At 55.1% G+C, this 25,769-nt stretch overlaps 1 protein-coding gene across 1 annotated transcript in view; it reads left to right on the top strand.

The window, feature by feature from the left end:
- The window catches only part of NIBAN2 (niban apoptosis regulator 2), a 63,531-nt gene that overhangs the window by 19,022 nt on the left and 18,740 nt on the right, over positions 1-25,769 (top strand). The window contains exons 2-4 of the mRNA XM_003911920.4: positions 18,370-18,500; positions 22,834-22,962; positions 24,985-25,090. Coding sequence (XP_003911969.1) covers positions 18,370-18,500; positions 22,834-22,962; positions 24,985-25,090 — 366 coding nt within the window. The remainder of the gene's footprint in view (positions 1-18,369; positions 18,501-22,833; positions 22,963-24,984; positions 25,091-25,769) is intronic.

Genomic DNA, 25,769 nt, shown 5'->3' with positions numbered 1-25,769 from the left:
ACGGGGTGGTGACCTTTTCTGCTGCTGATGTGTGACCTTGACCTGGCCCAGCCCCAAACCCAGCCCCATCTTTGCAGGAAGGGTCCTGCCTCTTGGGCCATACTGGGATTGGAGAGGCCCTGGTTTATATGGCCCCTGGGGGCTGGGAAGTGTCTGTCCCCAAGCTGGAGTTAACCTTTCTGGGAAAATGCCATCCTCCTCTGGTGTCTTAACATGCCCGGGAGACTGAACTGCAGAGCTCCGGTCTAATGTCACACAGTCAGGGGATAAAATATATATGTGCAAAGTGCTGTGCTAGATGCTGGGCATACATTATGAGTGAGACAGACAGGGTCCCTGCCCTCCTAGGGCAAATGGAGATGGAACAATGAAGTATTAAAGAAAAGTTGTGCTAATGACTAACAGAGGGGTCTGACCTGTGTGAGTGAGCTGGCAATAGTCAGGGAAAGTGCTTTTCAGCACCCTAGGCTGGTGGCTGGGACTCAGGTCAGTTCGATCAAAGCTTAATGGTGGGCTCCTCTGGGACTCCCAATGTGTGGGGAAGGAGCGTTGTCTCATGTCCCAGGTGGAGGGCATTGGGGTGTTGAGGGTTCAGCACCATGGTGTCCAGTCCCTTCACGGTACGGGGAGGAGACAGGGAGCCAGGAAGGGTGACGGGCTTGTCTAGGGTCACCCAGCAGCAGTCAGGTACCCGGACTCGGGGGCCCAGTGCTCTTAGCCCTGCATCACCACCCCATTTCACTGGCCAGTGATGGGGAGACATTGAGGTGGTCCCCACTCACCCTCAAGGGACTCCCCCGGGGAAGCGAACCAAGACCACAGAGCCCATTGGCTGCACAGGGTATCTCAGGGAGCACAAATGGGTTCATGCAGGCACCTGAGACAGAGAATGGGAGGCTGGCAGGGCTGGGAGGGGAGCCGTTCTCCCACCTCCCCTTCTGGCCCCCTCTGGAGCCTGAGGACACCTGCAGCTGGTGACCTGAGGGTAGGGCAAGCCCTGCACCTGCTGCTGGCCGAGCTTAGAGCACAGACCAAGGGAGTCTTGTTATTTGAATAAACTTTCCTTCTATCCGTCTAAAGGGTCCCTGGCATTCCAGCCTGGGATTGGGTTTCCTCTGACGCAGCAGCAAGCACATGAGTGGATTTTCATATTGGCTCATCTTTCTTGTTCTCTTCTCCCCCTTCTTTCCCTTCCTGGCTTTGAGAAGGCAGAATCCCCCCTCTCCAGTCCCGCTTGCTGAGAGGACCCTGCGAGCCAGAAGCTGCGGGCATGATCCACACATATGTGGGCATGTGTGTGTGCACATGTGTAAGTGTGCATATGTGTGTGAGTAGATGCATGTGTGTCAGTGTACATGTGTGTGGGCATGCACATGTGTGAATATGCATGTGAGTGCATGCATGTGGGCGTGCATGTGAGTGTGCATGCATGTGGGCGTACACATGTGTGTGAGTGGTGGGTGAGCAGGGGTCACGAGGCAGTTTGGGAAGAACCTGACTTGGACTTAGGCAAAGGATATTAGCAGTAGAGGATGCTTGGCTAATGAGATGTGTGGGGTTTGTGTATCCGAGTTTAGTCCTTTTCCACTGGGGTTGGGCCACAGTGACTCGCACTTATCAGCTGTTAGTTCTTATTGGAACAGAAGCTGGCGTTTACTGGGCTCTTCCTGGGAGTCAGGCAGGGTGACAAGTGCGTCTCACATATCTTGTTTAGTCCTCACAACAACTCTTGGAGGTGGGTGCTCTTTGACCCTCCACCCTCTGCTTGCACACCTCCAGTGATGAGGAACTCCCTACCTCCCAGGGTCCCCTCTCCTTCTGGGCATCTGGGGCAGTTAAAAAGCCCTTGCTGGGATCCTGTCTGTCTTCTGTGCATGACTTGAGAATGGGCTCCCTTTGGCTAGGGCGTGGCTATGGCTGGGCTTCCCCAGCGTCTGTTTTCCAGGGAATTGTCCAACTGTAAGGTTTGGGGAGAGGAACGAAGTCCTCCCTCCTTTCCCCGAGCAGCCCCTGTGTGGTGCTCAGCCCATCACAGCTTCCTTCATCACATACCAAGCAAGTCCGAAACTTAATGTTGAAACCCTAGAGGTACTTTCATTAGCATCAATCTGGATGTCTTAGTCAATACAATAAGACAAGAGGAAAAAAGGGAGGTACAAATATAAGACAGCAGGAAAGCCCTCATGAAGTTCAGGAATTGGTGACAACAAAGCATTTTTGGTCTTTGGACTTCTCCACCCCCTAAGGCTGCCTACAGGAAGCAGAGTCTTGGAGAGACCAGCAACTTGGCCAGGGCCACACATGAGTTGGCGGCAGAGCTGGACGAGGACTCAGGGCCCTTAATTTTCCCAACCAGCATCTCTGGTGACGGATGCAGCAGCTAAGGGAGAGGCGGGCAAGGCCAGAGTGTCCTCCTTGCCAGTGTCGCGGAGCACGGGGGCCATGGTCTGCCGAGGTTCTCAGGTGTGCGGTTTCTTTGGATGTTGGCTTTCAGAAGGCTTCATTGATATTTCTCGCTCCACTTCCCCTTTCTGATGAACTAACCTGAGGGATGAGGGTCCAAAAAGATTGGACCTCCAGCCTGTCATCTTCTAATCTCATGACCCGCCAGCTGAGGGACCAGGGAGCTGCTGTTCCGGTCGCCCTTTTCTGGTCCCCATTGCGTGGCGTGAAACGTGGGACGGAGAAGTACTGTGAGCACTAATGAGAGATGCCACTGGGCTCCCTGACCTTTCATGGCCTGGCCACTAATGCTGGGACAGATGGAGCTCCTTCGAGAGGTTCCATCACTGCCATTGATAACACCAGCCCACATTTGCCCAGGCTCTGTGGGTTTATTCATTTCATTGAATCCTTATGACACCCTGCAAGATGGGGTAAGGTTGCTGGTTCTTTTGGTTTTTTTGGGTTTTTTTTTGGCGGAGTTTCGCTCTTGTTGCCCAGGCTGGAGTGCAATGGTGTGATCTCAGCTCACCGCAACCTCTGCCTCCAGGGTTCAAGCGATTCTCCCGCCTCAGCCTCCCGAGTAGCTGGGATTATGGGCATGCGCCACTGCACCCAGCTAATTTTGCATTTTTAGTAGAGACAGGGTTTCTCCATGTTGGTCAGGTTGGTCTTGAACTCCTGACCTCAGGTGATCCGCCCACCTTGGCCTCCCAAAGGGCTGGGATTACAGGAGTGAGCCACCATGCCCGGCAGGTTGCTGCTTTTTTCTGTTGTTGTAGTTTTTGAGATGGAGTCTTGCTCTGTTGCCCAGGCTGGAGTGCAGTGGTATGATCTCAACTCACTACAACCTCTGCTTCCTAGGTTCAAGCGATTCTCCTGCCTCAACCTCCTGAGTAGCTGGGATTACAGGCACGCGCCACCACGCCTGGCTAATTTTTGTATTTTTAGTAGAGACGGGGTTTCACCATGTTGGCCAGGCTGGTCTCAAACTCCTGACCTTAGGTGACCTCCCAAAGTGCTGGGATTACAGGCATGAGCCACCACACCTGGCCAGGTTGCTGTTACTCCCATGTTACAGCTGAGGAAACAGAGGTTCAGAGAGAATTGAGCCACATGTTGCTCAAAGTCCTATAGCCAGCAAAGGGTGGAGTTAGGATTTGGACTGAGATCTTGTTCCAGAATTGACACTGCACTGTTGAAGGGTCATTCTTGACCTAGGACGTGCTGATAAATCTTTGTGGAGTGGATTAACTCTTTCATGCATGTTGGAATCTTGGCCTTTCCCAGGTCTTCCGCTTGGCACACACTCCCTTCCCAGTGTCCTCCCTCCCCTAGCAGGGACTCTTTGTGTCTCAGCTGCTACCTCCCTCTGGGAGGCTTCCGTGACCCTATAGGCTGGGTCAGTCGCCTTCCTGGGCTCCTGTGATCTCCTGTGCTTCTCCCAGTTGGGGCTCCCAGTAACTGTAGTTTTTGTTGACAATCTGCCTCCCTCATTAGGGTACTCTCTCCTGAGTACCCAATGGCCAGGATTGCTGAATGAATGAATGAGGGCAACGTGAACCCTTTCGTGCCCATCGTGATGAAGCCTCAGAGCCTTGCCTGACCTTGGTGACTCGCCCGACATCTGCCATTTTGTCTTGGCCTGCCCTGGCTGATGGAAGACATGGGATCTGGGCTGGGTCCTGTCCTCAGCCCTGCCCCAGTGGTTGTGACCTGTCTGATGGGGCAGGGCTGGGTGGTGACACTGGGGACATCTTGGGGGAAAGGCTCGACCACAGGCTCTTCCTGGATATCTCAAGGTCCAACTCCAGGCTGGATGCTAAGGGGAACATTTTTTTTTTTTTTTTTTTTGAGACGGAGTCTCGCTCTGTCGCCCAGGCTGGAGTACAGTGGCGCGATCTCGGCTCACTGCAAGCTCCGCCTCCCGGGTTTACGCCATTCTCCTGCCTCAGCCTCCCGAGTAGCTGGGACTACAGGCGCCCACAACCGCGCCCGGCTAATTTTTTTTTTATTTTTTTTTGTATTTTTAGTAGAGACGGGGTTTCACCGTGGTCTCGATCTCCTGACCTTGTGATCCGCCCGCCTCGGCCTCCCAAAGTGCTGGGATTACAGGCGTGAGCCACCGCGCCCGGCCGCTAAGGGGAACATTGGTGGTGGGTTCTCAAATAGGCCCAGGGCAGGGATCCAGGCTCGGGGCGGGGGCACCTGCCAATGTGCACGAGCCACAGGAGAGCACCCTGGGTTCCCAGTCCAGCCTTGGCCCTGGATGTGGCTGAGAGAAGGGGTATGAAGAGCACCTGGGGACAGGCATGTGGATGCTCCTCTGGGGCCTGGGGCAATTTTGACAGGTGGCTGGCTAAGACTCAGGCTCCTGTGGGGGTGGTGAGGATGACAAGAAAGGAATGAAGGCCGGGGACATTGCTGAGAAAAAGTCAACAGCAATGGGTGACTCCGTGTGAGGGGAAAGGAGGGTTGTGTCTACCCAGTTACTGTCATAGATCAGCCTCCGCCTCGGCCGGGGGGCCCTCAGGACAGCAGCCTTGGGTGCCCACCCCCCGGAGTGGGGTCCTGCTCTGGGTGGCGCTGCTGCTGGGGGCCTCGGCACCCCCTGGGCTGCCCTCCCCAGTGAGGATCTGTGTTCCCAGACGGCAGGGATGCCTCATCCTGGGCTCCCAGAACAAGCCGCCACTGTGGGCTGTGGGCTGTGGGCTGGGGCCGCTGCCAGGCAGGCGGGGTCGGGGGCAGGAGGGGATGAGAGGGCTTTTGTTTCTTTCTGTTTGTGTCAAGATGGGAATCGACTTCCTCCCACCCAGGCGGCCTCGAGGTGTAAAGGAAAGGGCAGCCCCACTGGGCGGGTTTTTGGTCACCCGTTTTTTTGGGGGCATTTCTGTGGGCCTCCGCCTCAGCCCCGCCCTCTCCTCCCAGCCCTCCTGCCTCAAAGCTTACCCTTCCCCACCAGACCTGTTGTGGCCCAGCCCTGGTTAAATATTTGCCAACCGAGAAGCGTTTTCAAGGCAGCCTTGTGAAAAACCCCGGCTGAATCCTGGCTCTGTTGGGCCTGCCCTGCCTCGGTGATGAGACCCAGACGGCCTGTGCCCTCAGACTGTGTCCCAGCCCACCGTGGCCTCCCTGCTGACCTGTTTGGTGCCTGAGACTGGGTGCCCTAACACTTGTTCATCAAGCCCCACCCTGGGCCTGGCAGGAGCCGGGTGCTGGGGAGACGGCGGAGGGCATTCTCAGTCCGGGGAGCGTCTCAGATGAGGCATTAACTGTGGTTGAGGGGAGTGCGGGGAACAGGCCAGTGGCTTTGGGAATGGAGGCTGGAGAGGCCGGGGAGGCCGGGACTTGTCTGGAGGGAGGGTTCCGAGGAGGTGGTACTTGAGCCTGGGGAGGAGAAAGAGGAGTTGGCCAGGCACAAGGAGTGGACGCTAGGAGGGCACTCTAGACATGGGACCCCAAGGCCAGAGGCCAGTTGTCCTCCATTGAGGAGGAAGCTGAGGGGCTGAGGTTGCGGTTCACTTGGTTTCACTGGGTGTGAAAGCCCCGTTCACTTGTTTCTCCCCAAGCTGGTCTCAAAGGAGCTGGGACACTCACAGGGCAATGGGATCCTGGGCAGCTTTTCCCCATTTCCCCAGCCTCAGTTTCCCTATCTGTCCTAAAGATAGTTTGGACTTGATCTTGGAGGTCCCTTTCCGGGTCCAGTGGTCTGTTAGGGGTGTGTGGCTGGCCCATGAATGAGGCACAGAGCTAACTGTTACATGCATTAGCTCATGTTGCAATTATGATTATAATTATATGCAAATGGGGAACTGAAGAATAGTGTGATGGAGGAGAGGATGTGTGAGCAGGGCCTTGAAAGTCTGGCTAAGATTGTGAACTGTGGAATTGAAGGGAAGGGCGTTCCAGCCAGAGGGCACAGCAAGGATGAAGATGTGGAGGTAGGAAATGCACAACGGAGGCGAGAGATGCCCAGGGTGTGGGGATAGGAAGGAGAGCGGGGCTGAAGTTACGGATCTTGGATGTGATTCTGTGCAACATGCTTGTGGGCTTCAGTGTGCCAGGCCCGTGGTGACAGATTAGTCCACAGTCCCTGGGGCCATCAGAGCCCAGGGAGATCCTTTAGAAAGTGCTTCATGCAACCATCTTCCAGATCTTTCCACAGCCCGTGGAGTCTAGGTTCAGCCAGCCTGGGCTCACACCCCAGCTTGGATTTTGGCTCCCTGCTTGACAGCTGGCTGACCTGGGACAAGGCCCTGGACCTTCCAGCCTCTGTCTTGATGGCGGGTGATTCCCATACCACTTCCTGCAGCTGTTGTCTGGGTCTATGTCAAATGTCATGAGGTGTCCCCAGCCAGCGTGACACCCATTAGCTTCGGGGTAGGGGGGCTCCCTAACTGTTCTGTGCCTTTTTGTTCCTGGCGTGGTGACAGAGCCTTCCTCCCTGGGCCATTTGGAGAGTCGAGAATGATCTCACACTGGAAGACCCTAGCTGAGGGCTGGCTCATGCAGGGTCACACGGCTGTCATTGTCGGGCCTTGGCGTGCTGAGGAATGCTCTTTTTTTTTTTTTTTTTTTGAGACGGAGTCTCGCTCTGTCACCCAGGCTGGAGTACAGTGGCCGGATCTCAGCTCACTGCAAGCTCCGCCTCCCGGGTTCACGCCATTCTCCTGCCTCAGCCTCCCGAGTAGCTGGGACTACAGGCGTCCGCCACCTTGCCCGGCTAGTTTTTTGTATTTTTTAGTAGAGACGGGGTTTCACCATGTTAACCAGGATGGTCTCGATCTCCTGACGTCGTGATCTGCCCGTCTCGGCCTCCCAAAGTGCTGGGATTACAGGCTTGAGCCACCGCGCCCGGCCGGAATGCTGTCTTTATGGGAAGACGTTTCTCCTTGTTAATAACTGGCCTCGGGGCCAGGCACAGTAGCTCACACCTGTAACCCCAGCACTTTGGGAGGCTGAGGCAGGTGGATCACCTGAGGTCAGGAGTTCCAGGCCAGCCTGGCCAACGTGGTGAAACCCCATCTCTACTAAAAATACAAAAATTAGCCAGGTGTTATGGTGGACACCTGTAATCCCAGCTACTGGGGAGGCTGAGGCAGGAGAATTGCTTGAACCCGGGAGGCAGAGGTTGCAGTGAGCCAAGATCGTGCCACTGCACTCCAGCCTGGGCAACAGAGCCAGACTCCGTCTCAAAAAAACAAAACAAAACAAAACAAAAGTGGCCTCAGGGAAGGGTGACCCAGCCAAGGGCCCCTTTAGGGCACCCGAGGCCAGCAGGGGGGAAATGTCAGCCACCTCCCCAAGGAAGGACAGCGCAGTGTACATTTCCTCATCCCCAGGATCCAGCCAAGGGCCTGCTCGGATGTAAGCCTCTGTTTCCGTGGTGAGGAATCTCCGGGGTGTCTGGGGGCTTATTGCTTAGTGGCATGGTGGCTCTCTTTTGGGGGTGGATCTGGCCTGAGATTGTCACTTCTGGCCTGTCGCTGTGTGTCAGGCCCTGCCTCAGGAGCAGGGGTGCTGCCTGTGGGAGCCACAGGAGGAACGGACCTTTACTCACCAGGAGACCAGCGGTGGGCGGCGGGAATAGGCGGAGGGCTCCCACCCAGCCTGGGGCTTTCGAGGGGGAAGACACACGGTGGCGCACTGAGGAGTGAGCTTGGCGGAAGACCGTATTCCGGACATGGGGAGCAGCCTCTGCAAGACCCTAGACGACTCGGGCCTGCGGACATGGTGAGGAGTTCAGCTCCACCCCAGAGGCAGTAGGAGCTGTACCACTGGAAGGTTTCTGAGCCAGGAAGCTTTGGGCAACTCCCCTGTGGCCCCTGTGTGTGGGAAGGATCAGAGGCAGCCAGGATGGAGTAGGCAGGACTTTGGTGGCTGCGGCAGGGACAGGACGGGAGTGGCCTGGCTGGGGGGCAGTGACTAGAGGCACAGGCTGGGTGGCCACTTGACTGGCTCCTGGGCGCTGGGGAGCCTACCTCACCCTGTTGGGCTTATGCTAGGGGGCAGGTCGTGATGGGGGTGGGAATCCCATAGGCCCTGTTTCTCTCAGGCCCAGAAGGGGGGGTCCCAGGGATCTGCCATTGCACCCCTTCTTCCAGGGGTGGCTCATGGAGGGACCCTGAATCCATCCCTTGCCTTCTCTGGTATGGTTCCCCTTCTGGACAGGAATTGACTAGAGCGGGGGCACTCAGCTGTCCTCCCCTTCCCTGGCCTGCTGGATTCTGGCTGCTGGCTCAGGCTCTTCTCGTGGATGGGCTGCTGGTCCCCCTCCTGCTGCTTGATGGAGCCTGTCATTACCCCTCCCACCCCCTGCTTCCCACCTGATTACAGGTCCTGAGCAAGAGCCCTGTGTCTGCCCTTCCCATGGAGGCCACCCACGGGCTGGTGCTGCGTGGAGGCCAGGATGAGATGGTTTTACCCAAACATCGGTTCCCTGTTCTGAGTTCATGTCATTTACAAGCTGTGCGTCCCTGGAGAATTCGCTTAACCTCTCTGAGCCTCAGTGTTCTCCTCTGGGAAGTGGGGACAGTGCATGAAATAATGAGTGTGCATGTGCGGTGCTGTGCTGGGCACAGAGGTGGTGCTGACAAGTGGCTGCTGCTATTGTGTGTTGATTGTGACAGTAGATGGGGGGCGAGTAGAAAGGCCCTGGGCGAGGCACTGGCCTATGCCAACCCAGCCCTGTTGGACATGCTGTGTGGCCCTAGGAGAGTGTCACTACCTTTCTGGACCCCAGGCTCTCCCTGCTGTCCCAGGCACATGATGGAGATGGTGATGCTTTGGACAACTCTGAGACCTGGGAAAATGGAGTCCCTGCCCCATCTCTGCCTCTGCTGGTCCCTGGGCTCTGGGGTGGGTGGGGTCGGCGCCCCCCTCCTTCCCCCTCTCCCCATGCTGGACCTGCTCCCCGTGCCCTGGGAACCAGGCGGGCAGGTTTGAGCCCGCCCCACCCTACAGGGTGCTGCTACCTGCCTGGTTTCAGTCAGCAAACCTCTCAGCCCTGAAACCCTGAAACTGGGCCAGGCCTCGTGGGTGAGGTGTGTCCCTGGAGCCCACTGGAGAGACCAGATGAGCCAGGGATGGGTCTGGCATGGCGCCCTGGTTTGGGCCAAACCAGGGCTTGCGCCGGCGTGCAGCCCCCGTGGTGGACATGAGCTGGATGTGGTCACAGCTGGAGATGACCCTCTTCCTCTTGGACCCACTATCCATGTGGAACAGGGTTTCAGGCTTAGGCACCAGGTCAGGACCAAGGTGCAGATCCTACCTCTGCCTCTTCTCAGCAGCGTGATTTGGCAGAGGAACCCAGTTCTCGGTCACCTGATCTGAAATGTTCTGCCAGTACCAATACCACCTGGCCCGAGGTTGAGCTGAAGAATCAGGGGCATGGGTCCAAGTAAAATGCTTAGCACAGGTGTGGTACAGGGTGGCTTTGGGGAGCGTCATGAGAAGGCAAAGAAGGAACTCCTCAGCTTGGCATTTGAGGCCCTCCGGGATGCGCCTTTTTAGGTCGATTTTCTGAGAGCCCCTGTACTCCTTCTTCCATTCTCAGCTCAGCAAGCCCCTCTTCTGTAGCCTCAGTTCCCCCATCTGCACAGTTAGTCTGGTACCCTATCCCCCAGCTCCTCAAGCCTCCAGGCCACCCTGGGGCTTCCCCAGTTCTTGCCCAGTCTCACTATCTGCACAGGAAGTAGCGTGGTCCTTAACGTTGTCAGTTTGGAAAATCAGAGATTAATTAACGTTCTGGCTGCCTTGGCTGCTGTTGGCGCTGGTCCCGGGGTGGGCCAGGCTGCGTGCTCAGCCTGTTTCAAGGGCCTCACTGTGGGTTAGAGGAACCTTGACAAGAGGCATTTCTTAGGAGCTCCCATTGGTGACGTGCCCCCTTCTTGCCAGGGTAAAGGGCTTCACGCTCAGTAGCCTGTTTGTCCTGTCATAACCTAGATATGGCAGATACTGTTGTGCCATTTTGCAGAGGGGAAAATAAGGGCTCAGAGAGGGGAAGTGCCTTGGCCAAGGCCATAGAGCTCATAGGTGGCAGAGCTGGGACTTGAACCCAGAGCCCGTGTGTCCATGTAGAAATGGTGCCTTGTTTGCAGGTGGTGGGGGTGCCTAGTCCTCCCCCTAGTCCTTCTGTCTGGCCCAAGGGGGCTGTGATCAGCTGCTGGTCAGAGCTGACTCACCAGCAGCTCACAGGAGGTGCTGAGGCCAGCATCCCGGTCAGTTCCTGGGGCCAGGGCAGCACTGATTAGATTGTCGTTGAGATTTTTGGTCAGCTGAGCTGACGGGGACCCACCCTCCCATTTTAAAGGTAGGAAAATTAGGGCCCAGTAAGGATGAAGCAGTAAGGCTCCAGTGGGTCTGGTGATTCTCCACCAGCTCCCACCCGACGGGGGCCAGTGGAGCTGGAAACCCTAGATCTCAGTCCCGGCTCTGACACCTGCCAGCTGTGGCCTCGGGAAAGTCACTTTGCCCTCTGAGCCTCAGTTTCCTCATCTGTAAAATGAGGAGAGTAAAGCTTTGTGTTGCCTCCTTTTTGGGATCAGGCAAGAACCCAGCAAGAGAATGGAAAACCAGGGCTTTGAAAACAGCACTGTGGGTCCTCATGAGGGGGAGGAATGAGAGGCTTTGTGGGGTGGGGATCTGTGCAGGCTTTGGTGGGAGACAAGGTCCAAAACCCACCTCTTTCCTTTCCAGGCTGTGTGTCTCTGAGCCTCACTTTCTTTCTTCCTTTCTTTTTTCTTTTTTTTGACTGACCCAAATTAGATCTTTATTGTATTTTTCTACATATCTATCATTCCCAAAAGCTCAGTCAGCTCGATCCTTAATTTTTCTTACTATGAGATATCTAATACACAGTTTTTGTATAAATTAGCCATTTTAAGTATATAGTGAATTCCAGATGTGATGACAACTCACAACTACATTTCTTTCTTTCTTTTTTTTTTTTTTTTTTTTTGAGACGGAGTCTCACTGTGTCTCCCAGGCTAGAGTACAATGGTGCAATCTCAGCTCACTGCAGCCCCTGCCTCCCGGGTTCAAGCAATTATCCTGCCTCAGTCTGCTGAGTAGCTGGGATTACAGGCACCTGCCACCATGCCTGGCTATTTTTTGTATTTTTAGTACATACGGGGTTTCACCATGTTGGCCAGGCTGGTCTTGAACTCCTGACCTCAAGTGATCCGCCTGCCTCGGCCTCCCAAAGTGCTGGGATTATAGGCGTGAGCCACCGCTCCTGGCCACACAACTGCTTTTCTTTTTTTTTTTTTTTTTCTTTGAGATGGAGTCTCGTTCTGTCGCCCAGGCTGGAGTGCAGTGGCGCGATCTCGGCTCACTGCAACCTCTGCCTCTCAGGTTCAAGTGATTCTCCTGCCTCAGCCTCCTGAGTAGCTGGGATTACAGGCGCGCATCACCACGCCCGGCTGCACGACTGTGTTTCTAAATAGCCATATGACACTGAGTGCTTCCTGGGTGGCAGCTGCTGTGTTTAGCCGGAGTCTCACTTTTCTTCTCTGTCAGATGGGATGCTAATACCTGTTGGGATTAAACAGGCTGTGGGCCATGCGGTAAGTTGTCGGTGGCTAGGCACCTATCCCTGGCAAACTCTGGGGATCCAGGGGCAGAGTTAGGAGGACTGGCTTGTGAGGGGGTCCTTCTCAGTCACCCTCAACAGCCTGATAGGGTGCAGCCCTGGGAGACAGGGTTCCAGTCATATAGGGAGCAGAGCCCCTCTAAGATCCAGAGCACCCCCTTATTCAACCAACTTGCTGAAAGGCTTGACTCTTAGCTCCACAACAAACCCACAAGTGTGTGTTGTGAGTTTTGCCCTGGACCTGCATCCCCAAAAGTGGCCTCTTCAGAGGTGGATGCAGCCCAGTACCCATGGAGACACCACGTGGAGACAGAGGCCTGGGATGGGAGTGGCTCCCTGAGGTCCCTGGGCACAGACCAGGACTCAATTCCACTCCCAGAATTCACACGCTGGCCTCTTGGGCTAAGAAGGGAACCAGGACCTCTACAGGCAGGCGCCTTTTGTGACAGCCTCTGCGAGGGGCCTCAGCAGGTTTTGTGGACTGACAAGGTGGCCTTTCCTGAGCCGTTTAATTGTTCCGAGCCTCGGTTCATATAGCTGTAAAGTGGGGGTTGTAGTTCCCTGTAGTTCATAGTGTTCCCTCGGTTCATACAGCTGTAAAGTGTTCCCTCGGTTCATACAGCTGTAAAGTGGGGTTGTAGTTCCCTGTACTCACCTCTGGGCCATTTGAAGAATGGTGTGTGTTGGGGCAAAGAACAGGTAGACGCTGTGTCTGATGGGCGTGGGCTTACCTCCTGCTGGCAAAAGGCGAAAAGGGGGCAACCAATGGCTCCAGGCACCAGCAGAAGCTGAGGGTTACGCCAGGGGATCCCAGCCACAGCCAGGCGGGACCCCCCATCACACAGGGCCCTGCTGTCCCCCTCAGCTGCCCCGTGTCTGTGATCTTTGTTTGTGGAAGCCCTCCCATCATCATCATTATTATTTTGTGATTCTTGTCCCGGTTCTTCAGAAAACAAATCTTTACTGGATTATTTCAAACTATAAACGTTACACTGCTAATAAACATTTCAAACAGTCTCTTATGACTGCTGTTCTCAGCTGAGCACTGTGGTGATTAGCAGTGACGTTTATGGAGGCCTGGAGCTGAGCACCTCAATGCTGTCTGGTCCTGCAGACCTCAGAGCTCAGGAACGGCTTTGGAGAGGCCCATTTACAAGTGAAGAATGTGAAGCTCTGAGATCCGGACGCTTGCAGGGCTGGCATATGGCAGGGCGGGGACTCTGGCCCTGACCTCAAGCTCCTCACCAGGAGGCCGGGCACCTGGGGCCGCAGGGCAGGCTCCGTGAGTCCTGGCCCACTCCATCCTCTGCCTTCTCACCCAGCGGCACCTGGGGCTGAGTCAGTGCAGGCAGGCAGAATGGATGAGAAAACGTGGAAGGTGACGAAGCTGGCACACACCTTCAGACCGCCCCACCCCAGCCTCTCTGTAGCTCACAGAAGCGAGTGATCGTACCACCAGCTGGAGCCTAACAGTTCCTGGACCCAGGACCTGCGGGCCAGCCCTGCCTCTGCAGATGGGGGCACAGCCTGTTTCTTCTGTGCCCTCTAAGGGGAGGTAGGGGGCCCGTGGGGCCCTGTAGACAGTGGCCAGAGCCAGGACCAGGAGGGTGGCATGCAGCTGGCTGTGGCTCGAACCTGATTGCCTCCGTCTGGCTGTGTGACCTCAGCTGAGCTGCTCACCCTCTCTGGCTCACATTCCCCTAACAGGGTGGTAAGTCTGAGTGTTGGAGGCCCTGTCCAACATCTGCTCCAAATCCGTGGCGTGTGGTGTCTCCAGAGGCTGTGGCAGGAAATGGGGAGAGCTGCTGTGGGCAAGTGTGGAGAAAAGAGGGGTACCCGGGCTCAGGACTGTCACAGACACCCAGGCCGGTACGTGGCATGGGAATTTGGGTTGTCAAATCCTGAAGTGACAATGCCGGGGGAGAGCCACTGCAGGGAGCAAGAAGGAAAAGTGGGGTACTGGGTGGGGCCTGCCTGAGCTGCAGTCCCAGCGCTCAGCAGGTGAGGCTGTGGCCAGGCTGGGTCCTCTGGTTGAGCCCCCGCCAGGGCTGTGGTGCCCGCCTGGGTCCTCTTCCAGCAGGGTCCAGCCAGGAAGGCCCCTGCAAGCCTTTTGTCCAGGCTGGTCCCCTCCGAGTGCTGCTGGCCTTTTGGGTCCCTCTGGCCTCCACACCTGGAGCCCCTGGCACCCGAGTCCTCATCTTCTGAGTCTCTGGGTTACTTCCTCTGTACAAAGCACGTGGCGGTTCCTTCCATGCTGGCTGAGGACATCTCTCAAGAATGTGCTCGGGGCTACTCCTGCCAAGAAGCTATCCGTGGCCCTGTTTCCCATGGTCCTCCCTTTCCAGCTCTCCCTTGGTTGCCACCCTTCTTCTGAGCGGGGCCGGCTTCCCGGTGCTGCCTGGGCGCCATCCTTAAGGTCCATAACCCCTTGCTAATGCCGTCCCCCTACCTCCAGCGTGGTGCTCCCTCAGTATCCCTCCGATGACTGCCCCACGGCCTTCCCTTGTTTGGACTTAGTAACTATTTGGCTGCTGGACCAACCCCCCCACTCTTCTTACCCTCGACGACATCTGCTTGTGCCAGGCCCGGTGCCCAGGATCCAGTGGTGAGCAAAAGGAGACCAGACCCCCCCAGCAGAGTTCCCGGCCTCCCTACCCGACCTGTTTGGCGCCTGAGTTCTGAGAGCAAGCCTGGGTAGTGAGCGATTCTGGCTCCACCTGGAGCCAACGTGGCAAATCTAGAGGGAACTGCATCCTGGATCCCTGACCCTTGCCTGGGTCCCCTCAGCCTGAGGCCTGGGCCTGTGGGCAGCACTGCACTGGCCCAGAGACCTGACCTTCAGCCTTGACCTTCATCTCCCAGCCTGACAGGCAGCGGGTCCCCACACTCCCATGTCTCCCTTCCTCAGAGCTTCCTGCAGCTTCCTCTCCGGTCCATAGCCCTGCCCAACTTGGGCCTCAATTGTCCCTCGATGGGACATGCTGGGCCTTCTCCTGGCTCAGTCTTGCCCTCTTTTGTCCTCCCCAGCCCAGCCCAGGGGCCTTTCTGAACCCAGCTCTTCCTTGCCTGGACTCCATATCTGGACTGTGCTGTTCGGGCAGCTGAGCATGGGCTGCGGTCCGGCAGACCTGGGTTCGAGTCCTCACAGCAATGGCAGCTCCCTCCAGGGCCTGGCTCCCTGAGGGCCACGGTGGCAGACTCCAGCCCTTTGGGATCTGTCTGCAGGCTGGGTGCACTGGGGCTGGCTGGGGGCACTGGAGCCATGGCCAAAGGACGACCCCTGAGACCTGCAGGCCCAAGCCTGCCCATCCTGCCGGCCACATTGATAGAATGCCCATGGGGTGTGTGGCTTAACTCTTCATCCCTGAAATAGGAAAACAACAGCAGTGGCTCCCTGGGGTTCTCACGGAGGTTCTTTGGGTTCACAAACGTAAAACCTGCTGTAGCACGGTGGCCGTGCCGATGACAACCATGGCACCGATGTTATTGTCAGCTTCCATCCTATTTTCCTATTAGCCCCAATGTGTGACTCTCTTCCACCGGCCCCCTCTGCCTCATCGTTTTTCAAAACGATTCCCATGGTCTCCGAGAGAGCTCTGGTTGTTTATGGTTTTTAAAAAATAGGCATTCAAAGCAAATTCCTCATTCGTTCTCCCCTTCCTACCCCCAAACTGGAATCTGAACGGACATGACCTCATTCCAGGAAACGGGAGCACAGGGAGGGACAGGGTCTGTGGAGAGGGGGTGGGGGCTGTCTCCCCACCCCCATCACCGAGGCAGGGCCCAGGATGTGGGCAGGCACGCAGGAAGGTCACGTGCCTGGGACCCTGGGCATGAGCTGTGAGGCACGGCGTGTGGCATGCCCTCTCAGCCCTCCTCCCAGGCCACCACCTCCTGGCGGGGACCCAGGACTGCATCCCAGCTCCACCACCCACTGGCTGTGTGACCTTATGCCAGTGACTTAACCTCCCAGGGCCTCAGTTACCTCCTCTGTAAAGTGGGGATAACAGTTTCCCCCTCACAGAGCTACAGAGAGGATGGAATGAAATGCCATCCTAACCAGGTGCCCTCCGTACCTGGAGACTGGCCACGGGAGGGGCAGGGTCCTGCCAGCTCCTCTTTTGAGAAAGGACCAGGGCTTTAAAACCTGGAATCCAAGACTGTCAGAGATGGCAGGGCTTGTCCATCATTAAATCCAGCCTCTCAGTGCATGGGGGAAGCCGAGGCCCAGAGAGGGGAGCCGCACAGCGGGCCAGCACAAATCCCGGTCGGGGCGCAAGCTGCAGCTTCTTAGGACAAGGGAGCCTCTCCCCTCATGGGTCTGAGACGCTCTCTGGGCCTCCTCCTTCATCTGAACATGGGGACGCCCAGGAGCACAGGTGCTGAGCCTGATGTGGCCTGGGCCTGCCCTCAAGGCTATAGCACTTACCTGTATTCAGAAACCACGCAGAAGACGGGCGCAAATGGCCAGTGAAAGCAGAAAGGTTGTTCACTTGGTAGAGGCGTTAATTTTAGACTGTTTATTTTTTTATTATGAAAGGAATCATGATTGTAAAATAATTCGAATGCTATAAAAGGGAATAAACAGAAAATGACGTTCACTCTGCACTCCCCACTCCCACACCAGAGGTCCTGCCTTCCCAGCCTGGCATGCTGCCTTCCAGACCTCCTCCACGCACCCAAGCCTAAGTAATCTATATGCACGAATAGGAGGCGTTTTGGTTTTGTTATGTGTGTGTTGAGACAGGGTCTTGCTCTGTCGCCCAGGCTGGAGTGCAGTGGCGTGATCATAGCTCACTCAGCCTCGACCTCCCTGGGCTTAAGTGACCTTCCCACCTCAGCCTCCTGAATAGCTGGGACTACAGGCACACGCCACCACACCTGACTAATTTTTTTTTTTTTTTTTTTTTTAAGATAGAGTCTTGCTCTGTCGCCCAGGATGGGGTGCAGTGGTACGATCTTGATTCACTGCAACCTCTGCCTCCCGGGTTCAAGTGATTCTCCTGCCTCAGCCTCTTGAGTAGCTGGGATTACAGGCGCCCGCCACCATGCCTGGCTAATTTTTCTGTTTTTAGTAGAGACGGGGTTTTGCCATGTTGGCCAGGCTGGTCTCGAACTCCTGACCTCAGGTGATCTGTCCACCTTGTCCTCCCAAAGTGCTGGGATCACAGGTGTGAACCACCGCGCCTGACCAAACTTTTGTATTTTGTAGAGATGGGGTCTTGCTGTGTTGCTCAGGCTGTTCTCAAACTCCTGGGTTCAAGCGAGCCACCTGCCTTAGTTTCCCAAAGTGCTGGGATTATAGGTATGAGCCACTGCACCTGGCCAGAAAGAGTTTTTTTTTTTTTTTTAATGAGATGATAGTCAACAGGTGACTCTGTCACTTGCTTTCTTTCCTTAATGGAGTATGAGCCCTTTCCTTTTGTTGGCACCTATCCAGATAGGTCCCTCCATCTTTTTTTTAAAAAATTTAATTTAATTTAATTTAATTTTGTTTTATTTTTATTTATTTATTTTTTTGTATGGAGTCTCGCTCTGTCGCCTAGGCTGGAGTGCAATGGCGCAATCTCGACTCACTGAAACCTCCACCTTCCACCAAACTTCCAGGTTCAAGTGATTCTCCTGCCTCAGCCTCCTGAGTAGCTGGGCTTATAGGTGCCTGCCACCATGCCCGGCTGATTTTTGTATTTTTAGTAGAGACCAGGTTTCGCCATGTTGGCCAGGCTGGTCTTGAACTCCTGACCTCCGGTGATCCACCCGCTTTGGCCTTGAAAAGTGCTGGGAGCCACCATGCCTGCCCCCCTCCATCTTTTTACTTTTTACTGTCCTGGGTGAACCCACGTATCCCTAGAGATTACATTCAGCTGCTCCCGCTATGGCCTCAGTGCATATTCGCCTTTGTGTCCTCCTGCGCATTGTTCTATGGGGTAGATTCTTAGAGGTGGGAGCATCCAAGAACAGGACACCCACCCTCTGAAATGGCTGTCCCCATTCCCGGCACCCCCGGCTCTGAGTGACACGGCCTGTTTGTGCATGTCCCCACCAGCGGGGACTAGAGGAAATGGAGTCTTGGTTCTATTTGCATTTGTTTGATTCTCTGTCTGTGGCCATTGCCCGCTTTCCCATCTGGAGGTTCACCCTTTCCAAGGCAGTTGGTTTTCACAGGAAACGCAGGGCTCTGGCCAGAAATGCAGCACAGATGAGCGCAAGGAGCCTGTGCAAACAATTCCACAAGCGGGAACTTGGGGCTTTGCAGCCACTCCTGCCTAGGGGAAGGATCGCGATGCCTCAGCATCGCTGAGGACCTCACGCTCCTGTTTGTCCTTCTCTTCCAGAAAAAACCGGGAAGATCCTGACGGAGTTCCTCCAGTTCTATGAAGACCAGTATGGCGTGGCTCTCTTCAACAGCATGCGCCATGAGATCGAGGGCACGGGGCTGCCGCAGGCCCAGCTGCTCTGGCGCAAGGTGAGACGTGCTGGGAGGGCTTGGGTGGGTTCTGCTCCTTCTTGCCATGTGGCTTCAAGGGAGTGACTTTACTTTTCTGGGCCTCAGTTTCCCATTGTTACTCTGATGGCCTCTAAGAGTCCCCCCAGCTTCTTTTCTTTTTTTAATTAATTATTATTTTTTCTTTTTTGAGACAGTCTCGCTTTGTCACTCAGGCTGGAGTGCCGTGGCGCGATCTCAGCTCACTGCAACCTCCGCCTCCCAGGTTCAAGGCATTCTGCTGCCTTAGCCTCCCGAGTAGCTGGGACTATAGGTATGCACCACCACGCCTGGCTAAATTTTTGTATTTTCAGTAGAGATGGGGTTTCACCATGTTGGCCAGGCTGGTCTCAAACTCCTGACCTCAAGTCATCTGACCGCCTCAGCCTCCCAAAATGCTGGGATTACAGGCAGGTGTGAGCCACTATGTCCGGCTTATTAATTTTTTTTTTTTTTTTGAGACTGGGTCTTGCTGTTGCCCAGGCTGGAGTGCAGTGGCTCAATCATGGCTCACTGCAGCCTCAACCTTCCTGGCTCAAGTGATCCTTCCACCTCAGTCTCTCCAGTTCCTGGGACTATAGGTGCACACCATCACTCTAGGCTAATTTTTGCATTTTTTGTAGAGATGGGGTTTTGCTGTGTTGCCCAGGCAGGTCTCAAACTCCTGGGCTCGAGTGATCCTCCAGCCTCAGCTCCCCAAAAGTGCTGGGATTACAGGCGTGAGCCACCATGCCTAGCCTCCTTCCCACTTCTCAATAGGTAGGTAACCCAGGTCGTGTTGTTGAGACCCCTTCAGTCACCGTGGGTGACTCCTCCCAGCTCACCTCCTCCACCATCAGAGCTGGGGCTCTAGAGTCTTGATAGTCTCCAATTCAAGGCAAGCTCTTCCACTAAGAGCCTCAGTTTACTCATCTGTCAAATGGGATGAGAACGTCTCCTTCACAGGGTGGTTGTGCCTGAAGCAGGGAAGGCGCTGTCACTGGCCTCATCATGATCTGCTGATATAGATAGTAGGATGCTGTTTGCTAAGGAAATATTTGTTGAGTGAGGGATTAGAAGCTTCCTGGCTCCAGCCTGAGGGTCAGTATGGGCCAGAGGATGCTGGCAAAGCCTTCTGGGAAGAGGAACCTGTGATTGACTCGGACATGGGGCTGGGGGCGGGACTCAAGAGATCCTCCCACCTTGGCCTCCCAAAGTGCTAGGATTACAGGCCTGAGCTGCCGCACCTGGCCAAGGCTGAGCCTTTAAGTGGCTCATTCAGGATGGCAGAGGCAGGGCCAGCCCAGGGCCCTTTCTGCCGTGACTGCAGCCCACCCGGTGGAGGGAGGTCAGGACCATGTGTCGGAGCTGCTCAGAGCATCACCTTTGCTTTTGGACCCAGAAAAGGTTGCCTCTTCCCCGGTGTCTTGGTAACCTCTTGACCCTGTGGCAGCAGAGCGGCAGAGGGGCCCGGCTGTGGCCTGGCCGGGGTGTCTGGCAGGTGCGTATCTGTGTGGTAGGTAAAGGAAAGAAAAGGAGGCCTTGGACGCAGCCCAGGTGAGTGGGGCCAGAATGGCTCCCCTGTCTGGAAAGAAATGTCATGGGCAGCCCAAGTCCCTGTAATCCAAGACAAGTGGGCTCTGGCTGAGGGCGTGAAGCATTTCCTCTGCGTGAGGCCTCATTTAAGTCTGGGGAGGCAGGAGTGCACATTTATTGTAGAAAAATAGCAACATGTGAGCAAGGAGAGTGAAATGAAACCACTCACCCACAATTCCTGAAAAGCAGTATTTTTGGTCTCATTTTGCCACTCAGGAAACCGATCATCACAATGCAGAGTTACGATAACATCATAATACTAGAAATAATAATATTAATCACCAGTGATGATCAAAACAACAGTGGTTTTTATTAGAAACAATAATAGAATACAAATAAAATAAAGTGATAATAATGATAAAATAATAATACAATAGAAATAAGAATAATAAAACAGCAGTTGTCTTTTTGTTTTTTACTTTTTTGAGACGGAGTCTCACTCTGGTGCCTGGGCTGGAGTACAGTAGCACAATCTTGGCTCACTTCAACCTCCACCTCCCGGGTTCAAGCGATTCTCATACCTCAGCCTCCCCACTAGCTGGGATTACAGGCATCCACCACCACACCCGGCTAATTTTTTATATTTTTAGTAGAGACAGGGTTTCACCAAGTTGGCCAGGCTGGTCTGGAACTCCTGACCTTAGGTGATCCACCTGCCTCGGCCTCCCAGAGTGGTAGGATTACAGGCGTGTGAGCCACAGTGCCTGGCTAAAACAGCAGTTGTCTGGTGCCTGTACTGTTTGCTCAGCCTGCTGGCCCCACTTTGAGGGAGGGGCTATGATGATGCCCGCATCACAGATGTGGACATTGAGGCTCAGAGATGCGAAGCTGCTTGTCCAGGCTCTGGCAGTGGGTGGTGGTGCCGAGACAGGAGTCCTGGTTGTCTGACCTTGGGGCCTGTGCTCTCTCTGACCGAGGCACTGGAGAGCTTTGCAGAGTCTAGAATATTTTGCCTGGGCTGTCGAGTTCTATTTCGCTTCCTGCAGGCCTTCCCATCAAACACGACTCTGCCATTTGAAAGTCTTAAAAATAAAACACAAACCCACAGCCAGCCACCCATTGCGAGCTCCCCAGGATCTGGGTGGTGGGGGTTGTTGAGCCTGCCTGGGCCATAAGCCTGCTTCTGCACAGCCTCCTGCTGGGACTGGCCCTGTCCCTGAGTGCCCGTCCCTGTGTCCTGGGGCTCCTGCCCTAAGCAGGGGTGAGACGAAAACCAGAGACCTTTTTGCTAGGGTGTTATGAGAGCTCTGTCTGCTCTTTCTAGAAAAGACAGGGATTTGAGCTTGGTGTGGGCGGTTTATATATAGACCACTGGATATAGACCGCTGAGGGCAGCTCTGCGACTTGGGCAAAGCCCACTTTGTGTGGGGGTGGAGGGAGTGGTAGGGGAACCATTTTCTTTTCCTGTAAATATTTTTATCCCCAGTAGGAAGAAGCCTGCAGGTCCTATTGTGTGAGCACAATGGGCTCTCCTTCTCCACGAGCGTTTTGTGTTTCCCCTTGAAGAGTGGCAGGGAGGGAGCTGCGGACAGGGGGACACAGTGAAGGGGGCAGAGGGTCAAGAGGAGACCGGACTGCAGGGATGTGCCAGGGCAGAGCCAGGAAGTCAGGAAGGTGCAGGCACGATGGCCATCACCCTTTCCCCATAACTGCATCTGAGAAATGTTTCTTTTTGCAAAATGCACCTTATTTATTGTAGAACAAATAGAATTTGCAGAGGAACACTGTACTCCCCCGGGTTCCCTCCCATCCAAGATGATCCCTCTCCCATTGTGGCCTATCTCCTTCCCGAAGCTTCCTGGTGCTTGTCTGCTCAGGACGCCTTGCACCTGGCCATAGCTTCTGCTTGGGCCCCCAACCCTGGTGTAAAGATCTCCCTTCTTCCCCATCCCCAGATAAGTCAGTCCCTGAGGATGGGAGGCCGTCAGAGACACTGAGTCCTACCAGTAGTGGTCATGGTGGTCCTGTGTATAGGTGCCAACTCTTACTGTTCCCATTTTACAGATGAGGAAACCGATGCTCAAACTGACGAGACACGCTGTGAGTCAGCCAGAGCTAGGGCTTTGTAGGAAAGTCTGGGCATTTCTGTAGCCCACGTAGGTCACCAGCCTGCCAGGACGTAGGTCAGACATCAAACACCCCCAGACAGAGGCCTCCTCCATCCCCACCCAGATTTAGGGAGGCGTCTCATCAGCCATCAGAGCTGAGAGGCTCTCTGGAGCCACCTTGTTCAAGTTGTCATTGCCCTGAGGGGAAACGGAAGCCTAGAGCCAGGGAGAGACTTGCCCAGGTACTGGGGACCTCGCAGTCCTGTCCTGTGGGTGTGTCCCCTGTCCCTGGAGTGACCGTGGGGCGCCAGTGCCGCAGCTGTAGGTGGGTGGAGAGCAGCCATCTCCCCAGACCCTTCCAAGGTAGCTGTGACTGCCCAAGGCTGGGATGGAGAGGGAGGACCTGGCTGTGACCGGCCCCTGCATCAGTGCCTGTCCTGGGTTCAAGTCCTGGCATCATCACCCTGCCTGGACCCTGGTGAGCCCCTCCATGGCTCTGAGCCTCACTCCTCATCTGCAGAATGGATGAGATGCAGCCCGGCCTCAGAGGCCTTGGGAGGACTCGGGGAGATCCAAAATGGAGGACGTGCTAGGCAGGGGGTGTGCACACAGGCTCTGCTGGGCGGTCAGCTTCATGGGGAGCACCACCTCCCTGGACCTGGGCCTCACTCCCCGCCCCCTCCTGCCCACAGGTGCCACTGGACGAGCGCATCATCTTCTCGGGGAACCTCTTCCAGTACCAGGAGGACAGCAAGAAGTGGAGGAACCGCTTCAGCCTCGTGCCCCACAATTATGGGCTGGTGCTCTATGACAACAAAGTGGTGAGGCCTGGCCTGGGTGCCGCACTGAGCTCCACGCTTTCGCCATGTGTGCCCCTCCCCCACTCGGAAACTTAGGCCCCAGATGCCACCGGCACAGCCTGCACGCAGTCACCAGGGCCAGAGCACAACCTCGGCCCCTCCCCTCCCCCAAACCGTGGGCTGCCCTGGGTGCCCTCTCCAGATGGCAGCTCATTCTTCATCTCAGGAATATCGCTGACTCCTTCTGTCCCTTATAACCAACTGTCACTCACTCCTCCCCATCCCTCCTAATCTCTCTACAGTCCCTCTGGCTCCAGGGCGTTCCTCCTGCCACCTCCTTCCTCACTGGGCTTCCTGCCTCTCCTCTGACCCCTCCCATCCTCATAGGTACAGTGAGCTGTTGGAGGCACAATCTGGCCATTCCTTGCCCCGGCTTGCCCCTGCCCTACAGTGGGTAGGTGTCCGAGAAGGACATCCTATGGGAGCATTGTGCCTTATCTTTTCCCCGAGCCCTTGAGGAAGCCCTACCTGGTTGAGCCACAGACCTGATTTCTTCAATTGTTCATTTCTCCAGAGCAGCCAGAAGGACAGGCCTGTGCCCTGTATTTCAGGGAAGATCAATGTGACAGCAACATAAAGTCAAGAACAACCTCGTGCCCCAGAGTAGTGGTTCTCAACTGGTAGCACGTCCGAATCACCTGAAGGGCTTGCTGAAAGATGCATTGCTGGGCTTTCCTCCAGAGTTTGGATCAGGTCTGGGGTGGAGCTAAGATTTGCATTTCTTTTTTTTTTTTTTTTGAGACGAAGTCTAGCTCTGCCACCAGGCTGGAGCGCAGTGGCGCCATCTTGGCTCCCTGCAACCTCCACCTCCCTGGTTCAAGCGATTCTCCTGCCTGAGCCTCCCGAGTAGCTGGGACTACAGGCGTGCGCCACCATGCGCAGCTAATTTTTGTATTTTTAGTAGAGACTGGGTTTTACCATGTTGGCCAGGATGGTCTTGATCTCCTGACCTCATGATCTGCCCTCCTCAGCCTCCCAAAGTGCTGGGATTACAGGCGTGAGCCACCGTGCCCGGCCTGTAAAGATTTACATTTCTAATAAATTCTAGGGTGGTGTTGAATATCAGAGACCATGTTTTGCAAATCAGCACCCTACAGGTTCTGAGCTACTTTCAGAAACTGTGTTGTATAGTGACACCTAGTGGCAGGGAGTAGCATGGTAGCCCTGCTGTATGAGCTATTCCATCAGAACTGCTTTCCCCACTGCTACTGGTATAAGTTTCTAGACCTAATTCTCCTCTAGAGGACACTTGTGTGGTGCTCAGAACCTAGGAAGTTGGTGGGGGTAGTTCAGGGTAATGGTCAAATACCCCAGGCTCCGGAGACAGATAGCCCTAGTTCATGTCCTAGGTCTGCTACTTCCCAGCTGTGTGAAGTTGTGGGTGATCCACCTTTTGGATTGGGAAAATTCTGTGAAATGAAGCATGCAATGCCCTTAGCACAGGGCCTGATATGTAAGAAATGCTCAACTAGTGGAGCTGCTGGGAACAGAGGTAATAGCAGCAGTAGCAACAGTAAGAACCACCACCTCGACCAAGCTCGCTGAGTCCTTGTGGTGTGCCAGGCACTGCAGATTATCTCACTCGATCCTCACATGGCTTTGTGAGGCAGGAATGGTTATTACCCTGGTTTTGTTTTTATTTTAAAATGTTTTCCCCATCCTGAATATTCTTGATTCCCTGGTCTTATAGATGAAGAAGCTGAAGCTTAGGCATTTAAGGAACTTTATCCTTAGCATCACACAGACACTACCCAGTGAAGCCAGGAATTGAGCCCAGAGCCAGGATCTAGGTTGCTATGGATGCCACACTGCTCCAATCACCATGACAGTGACATTCTCCCCTCTGTTCCTCTCTTACCTCCTCTTCTTCCTTCCCCTCTCCTCCCAACTTTGGGCCACACTGAGTAGGGCCTTGAAGCCAGGTGGGATTTGGGCTTGGCCGCACCCTTAACCCTCAGGGACCATCTCTCTTGCCTCCCTCAGGCCTATGAGCGGCAGGTCCCACCACGAGCTGTCATCAACAGTGCAGGCTACAAAATCCTCACTTCTGTGGACCAATACCTGGAGCTCATTGGCAACTCCTTACCAGGTAAAGGAGCGCCCACCCCAGGCCACGATGCCCTGCACAGGCCTCTGGAGCTGGCCAGGGGAGGGGTGGCCCTGAGCCCATTGTTTTCAGCCCCACATTTGCAGAGAGACAAGCTAGGCTTAGAGCTGTGGATGGGGACCTCGCTGTCTGCCTTTCCCCTCTCCCTAAATCCTTGAGAACCTCCTGGGAGATGTTCAGTGACCTTCCCTCATAAACCTGTGGGTCAGCACTGTGTTAGTCAGGAGTTACTCTTTTTGGCATCCTGCTTTTGCTTCACTTTGGCTGAAATTCCCCAGAAGCCTTACGGAAACAACATTGGCCTCTCTGATGATCCCTGGGAACTAGAGGGCAGGGGACATGCCTGCCTGGGGGCAGGTCGTGCCCCAGGGACTTGAGAGTAGAGTCATGCCTCCATTCTGTGGTGATGGAGGGCTTGGGTGAGCAGCATTCCTGGATTCCAGTGTGACTCTGGCTTTGTTTCACTGTGTCTGCTCGGGCGAGTCACTCCCCGCTCTGAATCTCAGCCTCTTCAGCATCTACAAAGCACAGGCACTAAGAGGACTGCCCTCAGGGTGTTGTGTGGACCCTGAAGGGGCTATGTGCCCAGTACAGGCCAACCCAGAGCCAGGACAGAAAGAAGAACTGTTATTGTCATATCATTAACAACAGCGGCAGGGTC

Source organism: Papio anubis, chromosome 13 (assembly GCF_008728515.1).
Source record: "Papio anubis isolate 15944 chromosome 13, Panubis1.0, whole genome shotgun sequence".
Taxonomy (NCBI): Eukaryota; Metazoa; Chordata; class Mammalia; order Primates; family Cercopithecidae; genus Papio; species Papio anubis.
This window is presented reverse-complemented; position numbering and strand designations above follow the sequence as displayed.